At 41.2% G+C, this 15,677-nt stretch overlaps 1 protein-coding gene across 3 annotated transcripts in view; it reads left to right on the top strand.

Annotated features, from left to right (window-relative positions):
• Positions 1-705: 705 nt before the first annotated feature.
• Positions 706-15,677, top strand: part of ZDHHC8 (zDHHC palmitoyltransferase 8) — a 113,400-nt gene continuing 98,428 nt past the window's right edge. For all 3 annotated transcript variants that reach the window (XM_086474256.1, XM_086474257.1, XM_009959139.2), the window contains exon 1: positions 706-809. In XM_086474256.1, coding sequence (XP_086330382.1) covers positions 706-809 — 104 coding nt within the window. The remainder of the gene's footprint in view (positions 810-15,677) is intronic.

Below are 15,677 nucleotides of genomic sequence, written 5' to 3' on the forward strand. Positions count from 1 at the left end.
AGAGTGCAGCAGTTCTCTTAATACTGCGAATCTGGGTTTAGTTGAACAAAACGTAGGGTTTATTCACCGAGCTAGCAACGCACGATTTGTGTCCCCCTGGACTCGCTCTGAACTTACTGCAGGCCCTGGTCCTGCAACCCGCCGCCCCCGAAGGGACCCTCTCCGTCGCGCCCAGCCCCGCCGGCTCCAGCGGGGCGCTGCAGCAGCGGGCGCCGCCCGGGCGCTTCGCCCGACGCTCTGGGGCGCTGCGGCTGCGGAGCGAGCGGCCGCACTAGCGCGGTGTCCCACCGCGAGCCCTGCGGAGCTCCAGAAATTGCCTTTTTTTTTTCTTTTCCCCCTCTCCTCCCCTCCCCCTTGTAAGAGAGAGAAGGAGATCCGCCCCTCTGCTGCGGGAGGGACCGTCCCCGCCGCGCCCCGAGCGGCCGTTCCGCGGGGCCGCGCCGTGCCGCGCCGTGCCGTTCCGCGGGGCCGCGCCGGCTGCGCGCCCCTGCCTCGGCGCAGCGCTACCTTAAGGGGCTGGTTGACATCAGCCGAGTGGGCCGGGCGGTGTGGGTGGGATTTCCTGTGCTGGAGGTCAGCTGCTCCCGTCCCTCGCCCGTCCCTCCCTGCCGCCCGGGTCCCGCTCTCCCCGCGCCGGAGGGTCCCCGCATCCTCCCGGCTCCCTCCTCTCGGGTCGGATTTACAGAGTGATGTGTGAGCTACAGGATGCCCAGCAGCACTGGAAAGAGGTTTAAACCTACTAAATACATCCCTGTCTCCACAGCAGCTGCCTTATTAGTGGGTTCGACTACTTTATTTTTTGTTTTCACGTAAGTACCGCTCTGGCGGAGGGGGGCCCGGGCTGGGGCCGCCCGGCCCGGCGGGGGGAGGCGGCCGGGCTTGACAGCTCCTCCAGGCCCTGCCGCTGCTGGTCCCGCTCCCCGCCTGCCTCCTGCTGCCGCTTCCCGGCTTCGGTTCGCGGAGGCTTCTTACCGCTCCGTACCATAAAACGTGTCTGACAGTCAGATCCACCATTTCATGGCACGTAAAGCCTGTCGGGCTCCCGCAGCTGCCGGCTGTGCACATCAAAGGTGCCAGTTAACCGCAGCCCCCCTCTCCGCCGGCTGTGCCAGCAGGGCTGGTGCAGGGGGGAGGAATGCAGCCCCCGGCACAGCCGCCCTGGTGCCGACAGGCGTGAGCCCAGCCTGGGTTTGATCTGGCCAAAGTCTCTTCTGCTTCAGGAGGCAGAGCTGGCCGAGAATCTCTCCCGTGTTCCGGCAGACCCTTTTGAAGTGGAAGGAATCCTATTCTGAGCATTACGGAGTCTACATATTTTTATGTAACTGGCCCTAAAAGCCAGAGGATCTAATGAACAAATTTAGATTTGCTTGAAGGAGGGAGGAGGAAACTTTTTTTTCCCTCCCTGTTTTCTCTTCTCTCATTCCCTTCTCCCTTAAATGCAAAATTGAGCGCTGGCGGTCGGCTTGCAGATCTCCTGTAGTTATATTAATATGTGAGTGGTGTAGTGCTTCAGCTTTCTGTTTCCTCTCCCTTTACATAAACTTGAGTTCTGTCGATGGCTAACCCTCCCTGTGCTGGGAGAACGGCAGCTTCCCTGCAGAGGCGTTGCTGGTATTTCGAGAGAGATGCTACAAAACTGTGCTACGAAATGTGATTTGCCTAAGCTGCTTTTTGAGAAGGTGAAAAGATTGGTATTGGATATTGAGACATTGTTTTGCTTATTTTGAAACTGTTCTCCTTGTTTCGCCATTGCTAATTTTTCACTGAGCTCGGTGAAGCTGTCAGAAGCAGAAGGCTATGTAACAGTGGGAGTATGTGTCTATGCCGTTATCCTTGGTTTGGCTGTGATATGATTGTCAGTGTTTCAAAATGCTCATTACTGATACGGTGATCGTAATGTAGGATTTCAGAATAAAACACAAATGTTGTTTTGTCTAACAGTTTCTTAAATTGAAACAGGTTTTGACACAGAGTTATGCTCTTGACTTAACGTGACTTGATTTCTCATTCCTTGGTTTTAATGCCTTTGATATGAAGTACTGGTAAATTCTTTCAGGATATTATACTGTTTCAAGAACTGGTACAAGTGTAAGCCTGTCATTCATCATTTGGGCATCCAATTATAGTTTGATGCTTGTGGGCAAACGAGACAGAAGTTGGCTTCTGTGATGGACTTGGTTGACACTGGTGTTGTGACTATATATATATATATATATATTTTAATGGTTTCACAGTCAAAAAAAAGGGGTTTTAATGCTGGCACTTGTTTTTCCTGCATCTAGTGAAGCGGATGTATGTGAAGGTGTTATTGGAAGCTCTATGTTTGTTTTCACATGATACTTGCAATGCAGAGCTACAAATTGCTTTGTGATGTAAGACTTTCCTGGTAACACCATTGTTGTAGAAACATCCTTTCTGCAGCAGGACATCAACTGGGATGTTGGTTCTAGAATTTGTTGCTGGATGGAAGAAGCAATTGGCTTTAGTCTATTACTGAAACTCAAACTTCACTCTGCTCCCTCTGTTATCAGTGAATAATTACATACAAAATGAAGTATTTTTAGGATCTCTCCATATTGTAGCTTGGCCTGTGCATCTTGAAGTGTTAGTAAATTTTTTGAGGATTGTCCCAGACATACGTTCTCTGCTGCTGCCAAGTCTTGTGTGTAATCAAAGTAACACATAATTGAGCAACTGTTGTCAGGCAGTATCTGAAGTGCTGTCCATTCAAAAATACTCAGATAAATTTGTATGGGATTGCTGTTGTTTTTTATCCTGAACAGTTTTAGTAAAATCTATCTTTGTCTTGGAATCAAAGCAAGTAGTACGTATGGGATTAGCGTCCTGTGTGGTGGTGGGTTTTTTCCCCTTTTCTGAGCATCTCCATTTTTGTCTTTTTTTTTTCCGCGGGCAGTGTTTTGTGTCCTGAAGATGGTTTTTGTTGTGATATGTTACTCAAGGCTGAGATAAACCTGCATTTTCAGGGGTGTTGATTTGCACAACTCTTTCGATATTAGGTAGATCTCCTGATATGCCACAGTCGAGGCACTGGCCTCAGTGTTATTGATACAATCCATGCTTGCTTGTCACAGCGTAAGAACTTTATCAGATGAAGATTTACGTGTGTGTGTGCTTATTAATTCCTTATTCGTGTCATTTAAACCCTTACTGAATAGAAGAAATAATCCTTTTAAGGCATTACAAACATTTCTGAGTAACACGTGTGAAAAACAGAGGCTCTGACTCTGCTTTCTCCCTAGATGTGTTTGTGGGCTCAAGCCACATGTTTGAGTGTCTGCCAGATGAAAGGCTCTTTGAACTTGAAGGCCAGGGTTAGCTTTTGTGCAGTATAGTCTTTATTTGTAGCTTTTATCAAATCACCTTCCCTAACAGCAGCACATAAAGAGTGTTTGAAATACACAGTATCCCCTATTAGTTCATGGTGGTGTTGATCAGTCATACTCATTTATATTTTATTTTGGGAAAACTCCATTATAGATTCTCCTTTATTCTTTTTTCCCAGCTAACTATTTAGGATTCACTATATCACTGCTGTATTCTTTCTGGTTTTACAAGGGGGAAATAAACTATTTAGCTATCAAGACTATTGCCTGGAAAGGCAGCTAAATACTGCAGTTGTATTATTGCAGGCTTTTACCTCTCCATGTGTGCTCCTTTAATAATAAATACAAGCGTGTGTGTAGGTGGTCTAATTTGTCACAGTAGGAGAGTAAACAAGCATTAACTCTAAGCATTATGAAGGAACATATCAATAATGTTATATATAATGATTAGGTTAATTCGCTTACATGAACAAATCAAATGGCATAATGGAGGAAGACCCAATTCTTCTTCACATTGCAAGAATCCAGAGTAATTCAGTTGTAGCAGACCTGAACTTATTTCTGCCAAAACCTTTTTTCTTCATATTTCTCATAAGGCTTTTTGTTAGAGATAACAGTTTAACCTATTTCCGTGAAGTCTGGGCTCTTATGCCTTGGACTGCTGGCTGCTATGATGTAAACCTTAGTGTGTTCATTCAAAGAACCTGAGTTTTGAGAACTTCCCACCTTATTTTAGGTTGCACGCAATCGCTATTACTTCAGTATTAGAGAATGCAGCTTAATTGTCAGTAAGCATAATGCTGTAGAGCATAACATCACCCAACGAACTATTACAGTTATACTTGATGATTTAAAGGTCTTTTCCAACCTAAATGATTCTGTGATTCTTCTGGAGCTAATAGTTCTTTTCACATGTTTAAATTGTGCTACTTACTGTAGTTTTTAATGCTGAGAACCTCTGAGTTAGTTTAGCAGCTGCAATGCCTGTATCTATAGATTACACAGCAAGCTAAAAGCATAAAGTTTTAAGGAAAAACTGTGTCTCCGTTTAGTAAGGAGAAAAAAAGCTCTTCATTCTCTCACTGAATATTGTAGACTAGAAATTTCTGATAAAATACCCATTTTCAGACTGTGTTTTCTGTAGCATGCAGTCACTTGAGCGCCTTTGAAGTATGACAGAAACATGTAATTCATAACAAAGGTCCAGGTGCCACAACTTCTTTGATATAATGGTAGTAACACTGCTGTATATTATTCCCTTAAATAGGAAAATAAAATGGGTAATTTTCTGGGTGAAACGAAAGCACAAGTAAGGTGAAAACTCATTCAGTCAATACTGAAAATAAGACTTCAACTTTGTTCTTAGAAGTCATAATGGGAGGTAATCATAGGTGTATGGCACAGACATGCAATTGGCACTAGTGTAGTCTGTGACAGGGGAATTTAATATCGGTAACCTTCAGGAAACAACTGAGGAGTGATAAATTGGTGTAGAAAAGCAACTGAAGTTGAAGTCACAGTAGGGATGGAAAGAAAATAGAGAAATAGCCTATACCCTTGCTATTCAGATGGTAGAAGGAGGAAGAATGGCTGGTAGACTGTACTCAGTAGAGGCAGACTCAGTAGCAGGGCTGGTGGGTTTACCTTAGCGAGAAGGAAAGCTTGGCTTCATTCATGAATGTTTAAAAAAAATGGTCGGTATTCCCCCCCACATTTGTATATTGTGTTACTGTATTTCATGAAGTAGAAAGACTCAGCATTTCTGCAATGGCTTAAACATACAGCTTAGCTGTTTATGAATTCGGATACCCTTATGATAAATGCACTTCTTAAATCATAAGCACTTCCCTCCCCCCCAGTTACCTGATCGTGCACTGAAATAACTCTTAAATAAGTATCTAATAGCATTTTAAAGTTCAAAACTATAGTAACCATTCTGGATGGTAGTTAATGTAAATATAATTATATGTGTACCTAAAATTCTTGAACTATCTATTTGGTCTCATCCTCCCATGACTTGTATATGTTCATAGATCAAAAAAGGGGAAAGCACCGTCTGCTTTTTTGACTTGGGTTTGTTTAGTGACTAGCAAAGGTCAAGCTAATAGAAGATCATCTTTGCTTTAGTGAATTTGATTTGTAGCCAAAGATTATTACCTAAAATATTTTAAGGACTTCAGTGTACTCCAGTTCCAGATGTTCAGATGTTCACTTCTGCCAGTTCAGTGTTCTGATTTCAGTTCGAAATCACATTTTATCATTTGTTCTCATGTACTTACAGATGTTAGGGAGCTTCATCTGTAAAGCAGGTGCATTTTGTACCAGCATAGAGGAAACAGAACTGGATGGTGATAAATAGATGCACAAAAAAAGAGAAATAAATATAAAATTGTAGCTCAGAGTGTTTGATCTTGATATGCTGCTGGACAGCTCAAGTTCTGCCTTGGAGTGTGATCTTTTACATCCCTGTTATAGTTTGGCCTCTGCCTAATAGCTGGCTGAAGGCTGCTTGTGGATTTGGGTCTAGCTCTGGTGGTAGTTGCTTGCGACTTATGATGCCAGAAGTTCAAGATTTACTGTGGTGTGTGTAAAAGCACGCGGAAACATGGCTACTTTGCTCATCCACTTTCCCCTTGTACTAACTGAATGGTCATACCAGATATCCTTGTAATTCTGAAACTCTGCAACACAAAACTCAACTTCCTGGTCTGTTTCTAGCTATTCTAGGGCTTCATTTGATATTGGTAGTGCTAATTGACAAGAACCAATTCCCCCTTCTTAGACTTTCTTTCCAAACCGTACTTCTCTATTTGGAGTATTAACATCTTTCAGATTTTTTTTTTTTTTTTTTTTTTTTTTCTCCCATGTGCCAAATCAAGAAACTGCTGGAACTGGTAGGGACCAGCTTCACAAAGTCTACATTCACTGACAGCCGTGCAGATGATGCTATATAGAGGAAAAAGGGTGCACAAATAAGGGTGCATCAGTTTAATCAGGTGAATTTAAAAACTGACTTGAAAAACAAACACTGATTTCAAGTAGTGCAGTTTAGCCTACTGAGATATCTTAACATTTTCCATCTTAAATGCATCTTTAATGGCAGGTTTTCCCTGTCCATTCTACTTGTGATCCAGAAAAGGTAAGGGTTGCCAGGTTGACCTGAGTATCTCAGTTGTCATGTTTGTCAGCTTCTGAAAAAATATTTATTCTTGTTATGACAAAGAAATGTCCTTTTAAGCTGTGGCAATTTCACCTTGGTATATATTTTTGTAAAGAGAATCTAGACAAACTTGTCATGCAAGATAAAAAGACAGGCAATCTTCAACAGGAAAATCCATTTTACTGAAGTGTGAAAAAAGTTGTTGTTGTTTTTTTTTTTTTTCTCATGCTGGGACAAAGCTCAGTTTTACTGCTTTTAACTAGTTGGTTCTATCATTGCTTCCAAGGGGACCAGCAAAGTTGGCAAGACAGGACACTTCTGAAAGTTATTAAAATTCATTCCTTTAGAAAAAAACCCGATGTTTATTATCAACAGGAATATTTGTTCTTCCTATATTTTGGGAGAGGGAAAAGGAGAATCATGGTGGTTGACAGTAGTAAATAGCTAGACATCTCCCGTGGTGTGAAGCACAGCTATCTGCAGCCATCACAGTGGCATTTCAATGCTCACTGTAGATCTAGTTTCAAAGGCAGAAGAGCTAATGCAATGGAAGTTATTCCTGTACATGAGGCATCCACAGCTGTAGTCAGTGTGTGATTTATGCCAGTAGCAACCTCCTTTCTATTTTTCCTAATGAGCAGAGATTAAGGATGTGTGGAAACAGGAATGAGAGAATGTCTTGATTAGATCAGGGTGGACCTCTCAGCCTTTGTACATGAATATACAAGCAATTTTTCTATTTTTGTTTAAAGTCCTTTTCAAGATGCTAATTTAAATCCTGCCCATGTTTGTCCAAGTATGTCACACACAGAAGCAATTTCTACAAAATTGTTCAAACATCTCACTTGGTTTGTTAGTGATGTAGACCAAGGGATGTTACTGTTCAAAACACAAATAAAACTTAAATTGAGAGACAGGTACATGTGGTGACCTTGGAGGTCTGATTTTTGAGGTTCATTACCTAGGACAGTTGTTGATTATATACTTAATATTTTTGTGTAAACAACTTATTCTGTTACTAGGTGTTTCTTAGCTGAAATCAGCTGTAGGACCCTGCAGTGTGGGGAACCATATGGGACCTGCTCTTCACTTCCTGCTACAAGGAAACTTTTCAAGGCCTATAAATGGAAACCATGAGTTTTGTTTAGTTTGCGTTGAAGGATGTCTGGAATACAGCAATAAGGTGGTATAAGCCAATTTATAACACGAAATTTATACCAGAGGGGGGAGAAATATCTTAAAAGCTGAATCAGTGCTACACTTCTGTAACTAGTGCAAAAGTGGAACACTGATTTACGCCAGCAGGTACGGGACTTCTTTCTCCCTAATCCAAAAGTAATTTGGGGACGCTGTTACAGAGCTACTATTAGTTGATCATTTGTCAGTGGGAGCTGCTAGTGAAACTGAAAGGAAGAGGCATGGGGGTTGAAACAGTAACGCTGCAGTTTTTAATGGAAACTGTATTATTCTTTAGCAAAGAATACCATAGACTGGAAAAACATAGTCAGCCTAGATCTTATTTTACCGTGGGACAGGCGGTTTTGGGGATCCTTGCTTGGTGATTGCAATAATTAATTCAAATGAGTACACCATAGCATAGTGTATAGACATAAATCTTCAGCCAGTAATCTGTATCCAGAAAGAGGATTTAATTAGTCCCTGATTGTTCTTCTGCAATTACTAATGCAATTTAGCTAGACTTGCTTCAAAGCTGTCCAAAGTATCTAAAATTCTGAGCTCTAAACCTATTATGCAGACATTAGTGGGTACTTGACTCTGTTTTTCTGAGGATAGATGTTATGGAATAAACTGTACAGTAACCCATACTTAGATATTGCTCTGGTTACCATGGTTTTCTGTTCGTGAAAGTGCAAATGCAGATTTTGAGGACTTCAAATGTGTAATCCATATGAAATATCTGCTGCTATGTCAAGATCATCCAGTTAGTTACAAAGGACGGTGGAGCCAGGTGCAGAAAAAAGACCTCTTGAATTTCAGATCTAAACACCAAAGCAGCTGTTCCCAGCGTACATATGCAGCATTTTGTTATCTACTTTAATGTTGTGGGAAGTCACATAATTAGGAAATGCTGCCCGTTGTGCAAGAGGACAACAAGCTCTATGGAGCAAGGAAGGCAATATGGAGATGGGAATACATGAAATAGAGATTGTTGTCGAGCACATATAAAATGATGTCGTCATTTTTTGATGAAGGAAGGCGTTCATAGAGGCTGACTGCTCAGTAATTCCCATGGAAATAAGGTTTGTATGTGCCACTTTGAAGTGACCGCTCTCCAGAAAACCACCCAGACTAAACTAATCGCAGAATATTCTTAAATTAACAAATTACTTTTTTAAGTTGGTGCCTAACAAAGCAAACTTGAAACTGCTTAAATATATAAGGGTTTTCATAAATAAAGTCAGACAAAGCCTTATTCTCCCAGGATTCCTAAAACTAAATTGGTATTTACATTAGCTCTCTTTCGTATCTTCAGGGAAATAATCCAAAGTAATATCTGTATCAATACAGTTTAAGTACAGTGCTGGGAATAAGGAAAGCTTGGACACTTCTATAAACAAGCATCATTTTAATTTAAACTTGTGTCAGCACAGAAATGCTTCAAAATGGAAAGGTTCAGCTTTAAACTTTTCTGCCTACTCTGATCCCAGTCGGCTGGGAGAGGCAGGTATTTTCTTACGGAAAAACACTTCCTCTCCCCCTTTCCAGCCAGTTCAGTTTCAAAAGTTATTTGGGATTATTTTCATTGTGTATAACCTCCCTTTCAGTTTTTTTCTCATGAGTGCGATCTCATTTTGCATATTTAGCTTTCTCTGAAGATTAATGTTTGCCCTAGCAGTAAGACTCTCCAGATGTGTTATGATCTAATAACGCTGAGCACCAGTGGTTAACCCTTGTCTGCTGTCAGCAGCTTGCTGAACCACCTCCCAGCATTTGATTATGTATTTTATTGGCTCCAAGCAGCAGGAGCCATTAGTTGTGTAGGTGGGTGCGCTCTCTCTCCATGAGGTTTGTGTCTCGCATTGGGTTTGGAAACTGTGGCCCAGAGACTTCCCCCTGGAACCACACTGTTAACTTGGCTGCTTCTCCAACATACCAAGGCACAGTGGTGGAACAGGGACTTGGGGATGTCACTATGATCATCTTCTTGTGGTCAAACCTGTGACTTTGCCCAGTAACTCTAGGTTCTCCTCTCTGTTTGTTTGTTTGTTTGTTTTTTTTTTAATCTTATTTTCTCATGTCTCCCTTGCACAGTGTGTGTCTTACGTGTATCTTTTCTGTTTGAAGATCCTTCTGCAACCCTTGCCTCATCACTTGGCCGCATGGAAGCAAATTACTTTTCTAGCAGGTCACTCCTTGAATGTAGACTGAGGTTTGTGGGTCGAGTTGGCAATCTAGGTTCATTTTTAGGGGTTGTACAGACATTAGCACTGTCCTTGTGCTTTACATCTGTGGCTCACAAAGGTTGCTAGGATGAAGTTGGGATTTGGCCTGGCAGGACTCATTTTCTTTGGGTATTATGTGGCACGTAGCCCTGATGTTGCCTTGGTTAAAAATTATTAGCAAGACCCCAAAGGCATGAACTCTTTACTGTATATGTGCATTTCTGATTAAAGAACGTTGTCTCCTTTCTTAACTGCTATCTAGGTGACAACTGGAATTTCCCATTCTCACAAATTTATTGGATCAGAAATGTTATTCTGGTCCCTACCTCCAAAACAATTGTGTTTCTTGCCTGCCTTCAGTTGTAACTTCTGCAGCTGGTCTTGAACCAGGTTAAATGCTTAAAACCGTTCAAGAGCAGCTGTGCAGAAGCTAGCAAAAACTGCTACAGGTAGAGCCATAACAGCAAACAGAACATGCACAGTAACCCTGTTATAATATAGCTATATATCAGTTATATAATAGCGTTACAATTTAGTATCCTAATTCACAGGGTCATTAGTTCTCATCATATTCTTTAACTCTGTTTACGCTACATGCTAATTACTCTGCAAAGAACCAAGTACCAGCTTGTGTAGTAATGCAGCTTTAAAGAGAGATTTCATACTATGTGCATTTTAAAATAACATTGTACAAAGTAACAGCCTCTCTCTATGGTTTTTAACTTGGTCAGTGCACAAGTACGCTGGCTTTGTACGTACCACATTGTGTAAATGGCTGACAAGTCTTTGTGACAAAAACAATAAAAGCATCAACAAGCACTGGAATTTTTTTTCAAGTTTTGATAACTCTGTATGAGAAGTATATAAAATGGCTGCTTCCTGATACATACTGAGTCAAACAGAAGGAGATATAAACCCACTGAATCTGATGAGGTAACTTCTGATTCATGTATGTAAGTTGTAGCATCTGCAGCAGCAAAGGGGATTAATATTTGCCATAGAAATTTCAAAGTGCAAAGACAATGCAAGATTAAAGTAACAGGACTTCAGGGAATGGCCATTAAATCAATGTGATTTTTAATTTTTTATTATTTTTTTTTTAAATTGTGGAACAAAACTTCTAGTACATGTCCAGACACAGAACTGTACCAGAAAATAAACTGCAAGGACCACCTGAGCTCCACTCGGCAGAGCTCTGCTGAGAATGTACCCTCATCTTACGTAATACTTATTTATAATACTGAGAGAGTTGATTCCTTGAAGTGGGGATGATTCTGATTGTGTCATCTTTGTGTATTTTCAGAAAATGGCATTTGACAGGTTGCAAGGGCAGTAAGATGTAAGGTCTTACACATGACATTGAATTTGGTCCTGCTGATGATAATAAGCTGTTTTCAACAGGTTGGGAAAGATCTGCTTTCCTTCTCTAATGCTTGAGCTGAAGACGACTGGATAGAACATAGTATAGTGATCTTACGTTTCACATTTGAGCCCTTTCTGGTAGGAAGCTTTGAGTATGGTCATAAGCCTTCCCGGGAGCCTTCCTGACTTACGTAGGACCATGTGTCATTCCCATTTGGGACTTGTCCAGAGACACCATTACTCAGTCAGAGGACGGTGCTGGAAAAGATGCAGACCTGGGAAAATGCTCTGGTGTGTATACGTATGTATATGTATTTTTAAATGATTTTGTGGTTACGACTGTTATTAGGGCCACCTAATGCCCGGGCTCAGATTGTAATCTTGCAAAAAGCTTTCTGTACTCTTTCTGGCAAGTCGCTTAATCCTTCTTCTGCATTAAGCGCAAGATTTTACCTGTGGTTATTTCTTATACTGGTAGTTAGCTGGGGCAAAACTGTGCCACTCCCTATGTTAAATTCTCTGTCCCTTCTGGTCTCCAGCAACACAACTTGTCAATTAAGTTATTGGTGCTATCATCCCCATTCCTCAAAGAGGGAAAGTGAGGCAGAGAGGCACAGTACAACTGGAGTATTGGTGTTTAGGAAGTTTTGCATATATGTGCCAACTCCAGGCTAATGTCCTGTGAGTCCAAGACTCAGCGGAGATTATTCTTTCAGAGAGGGCTTCTGAAGATATGATTTATTCTAGAGTTTCTTCTCCATCTAATGTCAGTTTGGGCCATCCTCAAATGCAAAGGAAAGTCATGCAGCAAGACCGTTTTGCTTAATGCTTAAATCTGCATGAATGTATGAATATGGAGATACATACACTAAAGCTTCATTGTCTGTCTTTAAAGGTTTAATGGTAACATTGTAGTCTTTAAACTTTCATTTGTATGTCATTCCACAATGGCCAATTACTTTTGCCAAATAATTTTTCTTGCATTGTATTACAAAGGCTAGTGGGATAGAGCTAAACACAGTATCTGTGGTTCAAGAACTGAAAAATTAATGATTCCTTCTCTAGCGTGCTGTTTGATTTATAATTCATACATGATAAAATAGAAATGCACTTCTGAGCCAGGTATCATCTCTCCATTTACTATCTAGGTGGGGTTTTTAAATTCTTCCCTTGGTGGATGTTGGGGGTATGTGAATTTTGGGCCCTAGATTGTTCCTGAAGAAGGTGGTTGCCAGACCCTCACTTTCTTCACCTGTAATCTCCTTCAGACTCTTCATCCTTTGTACTGTGTGGCCCCAGGAGTTGCACTGACCCCGAAACGCATAGCTGCTGTAGCAGACCACTGCCATGACCCTTGACTTCCAGCATAACCCGAGTGTGTGGTTTACCCTTTCAGAGGCACTTGACAATAGAAGGAAATGCAGAAGTACAGGGGTTTTGAAGCATCGTAAGCAACTACTTACAGCCACTCTCCATCTTAAGGAGAGACACAGGTCTGGACTAAGCACTAACCCCTTTACACAACACCCCCTCACTTTCTATGTAACTTCTGAGTGGGCTGTAAAGACCACTCTGGGTCTTCCTGGGCTATCTGGCTCCCTCTGGTCTGGCTCTTATGCTGTGGTTTTTTGCTGTTCTCAGCCTTTCTCTTGACAGGTGACCTCCAGACCAGTCTGGGTGGATAAGGCGTTTTGCCCAATACACACATATAGGGTGATCCACTGCTTGTTTACCTTTCTCTGAAATGCCAGAGGAAAGGGATTCAGGGGTCTGAGGTGCAATTAAAAAAATCTAATCCCATCTGTTGAGCTGGAGTGGCTTTTACGGGTTGATGCAACAGTTTTTCTGTATGGAAGTACTCTCAGTGGGTCACTGTCTTTATTGTGACTCATGCACATTTGGTATCTTCTCCAAAGAGGCTGACCAACATTTCTATCTTCCCCACTTAGAAGTTCTGTATTTTTAGTCTGTGAATTTACTTGATCTAGAAAAGTAGACAGAGTTTGGTCTGCTCAACAGGGAGAGATGTCTAACAACTTGCCAGTTACGTTGTCCTCTTCTGGATACAACAGAGCCCTGTTTAGTTGAGAGATGTGTTGGATTCTGCGTTTTTGTGATGAATATGCTTTATGCTTTTGTTTGCATCTTTCAGAGTGGCGTTATTTATTTTTGTTGCTTCAGCTGCTTTGGAAATGAGGAAAAGCTATTTTGAGTGTAATATCCACTTGGCATTAAAACCCCTGTCTCTTCTTGCCAGTTTTCTTCTTGGTTCCCCTAGAAATACTTTTCTGTTGAGCTGCTTCTGCCATTGTGTATGTTGTGATAGGTCTCCAAAACAGCATACTATGCATGCACGATGGGTGGATGCCTGCATGTCTGATGAGGGATTGATTCCCCTGGGCGTGCAAGTCCTGCCAATTCTTCAGTTAGAAAACTTAAGGTTTTAATATACATTCTGTCTTTTAGTCCCAGTTTGGCCTCTTCTTTTGGAAGACATGTCTTCAGAGCAAGGAATGATATACTGCGTTATATATTTTTTTAAATAAAAAAGAGTTTACACTTACATTGAGTTAGTTAATTAAACAGTGTGCATCTAATTCAGACTTCTCCCCTTAATTCTCTTCTCACCCTTTCTTACCATGCCTGCTTAAATAACTTGATGAAGTTGGATAAGAATTACACAGATGGGATGAAGCCCATCTAAGGCTAGAACCTGATTCTCATCTCCTGACATGCCAATTAAAATCTCACTGCAAAACGATTATTCCTAGGTATTCAAGTGACTGCATGCTCAGTTTAAATGCCTCGGAGGGCTGTTGGTCCTCCTAGCTCATTGTGTTACTTCAGCTGTCTCTGTCATCCTGCATGTCCTGGTCCATATCCTTCTGAAAGAGGGCTGTGTGCTGCCCAAGGACAAGATCCTGTTCCATAACTCAGAAGTGATGAGCTTTTCAACAGAAAAAAGAATAACATTCTTCAGCTTCCTCTTGGAAATGACTGAATCATTTTGGTTAAAGCCTTAAAGTGGAACAAATATTTTGCTTGAAGGGGAGAGCTAGTAGAAAGACTGCTGTCTAACAGTTAATTTGGCAAAGTGATTTAGGATGGAAAATACCATGCAACATTGCTCTATACCTGTGCACTTTCAGTGCCATCCACAGATATCTGAACACACTCCCATCAACTTTTCCAGTGGCTGTCAGTCTTTAGATGCTTCTCTTCACTCAGTTTTCAAGTTAGACTTTCTAATTTTCAAGAAGTACTGAGCCTACCCTCTGAAAGTCAGTCCTCTTAAATCAGCTTCTTCCATAGGGTGACAGTCTTCGAAAGATCTTGTTTGCTCTTTGTTTTTTGAGTTCAGAAAACAGTGCTTCAAATTAAATTATCTCCTCCTGAAGACACTTCAGACAAATTTACCAGTCTGCCTTCAATTGGTAGGGGACTGGATAGAAAGACAGGAAAGTGCAAGATACTGCTATTGTGAATTAGTCTTGCAATAGGAAGGATTTCTTAGTTTTCCCCCCATCTTAATGTTTACACAAAGGAACTGTATCAAAGGAAGAAGTTGCAGAGTGGTAAGGGTTCTGATTTCCCATGGCAGTAACACAAAAGGGATTTTATGTTTTCTCCAGGAATATAAAACCACTTGACTATCACTTCCCTGACTTTACCTGTGATATGCTGAAGGCTGTTGGAAGGAAGGTTCATCAAGGGAGGCCTAGACTAATCACTGCTGACTTTTACTCTGTGCTGTGGTAGTGTTGTCTGGGTCCGTGTTCAGAAAGTAGAAACTTGTCAAAAGTCAATAGATCCACATTGAATTTCCAAATGATTATTAGTATTCTACATGCAGGTTAGCTTTCTTTTTTGTGCTTATTTAATAATGGCCTCCTAAAAATATAATCAATAAATGAACACAGGATAGGTGCTGCACTAGGCACACTTAAAATGCAGTCATGTATTTGAAATCTAAAATTCTTTATTTCAAACTAAAGAAAATAGAAAGAAAAAAAATATCAGAATCCCTAAGGGGAAATTACTGCATATTTTTTATATTTGTGTTCTAGAGCTATGGCTGGTCCAATGTTCTTTGTCATTCTCCCACAAAGTGACAATAATCCATCAAGCATGCTTCCATGCAGATACTACAAGGTTTTAGGTGTATTGTATTATAAATGTGTACCTGGAAATAAACTGCCAAACTCCATTTTTGGATGAGCCTTAAAGGAAGATTCAGGCATAATAGAACAGACTTGTTTAGTGACAGTTCAGCATCACTTCAGTTGCCATGTATGATCACCCTATCAAGAACTGCATCCTGCTGCGATGACAGTTTGCTGGAAACTCTCCACAGATTCATTGGAAGTTGGCTGAGCCCCAGCTCCACAAATTAGTGGTCAGAAGAGA

This window comes from Leptosomus discolor, chromosome 16, assembly GCF_034619465.1.
Source record: "Leptosomus discolor isolate bLepDis1 chromosome 16, bLepDis1.hap2, whole genome shotgun sequence".
NCBI lineage: Eukaryota > Metazoa > Chordata > Aves > Leptosomiformes > Leptosomidae > Leptosomus > Leptosomus discolor.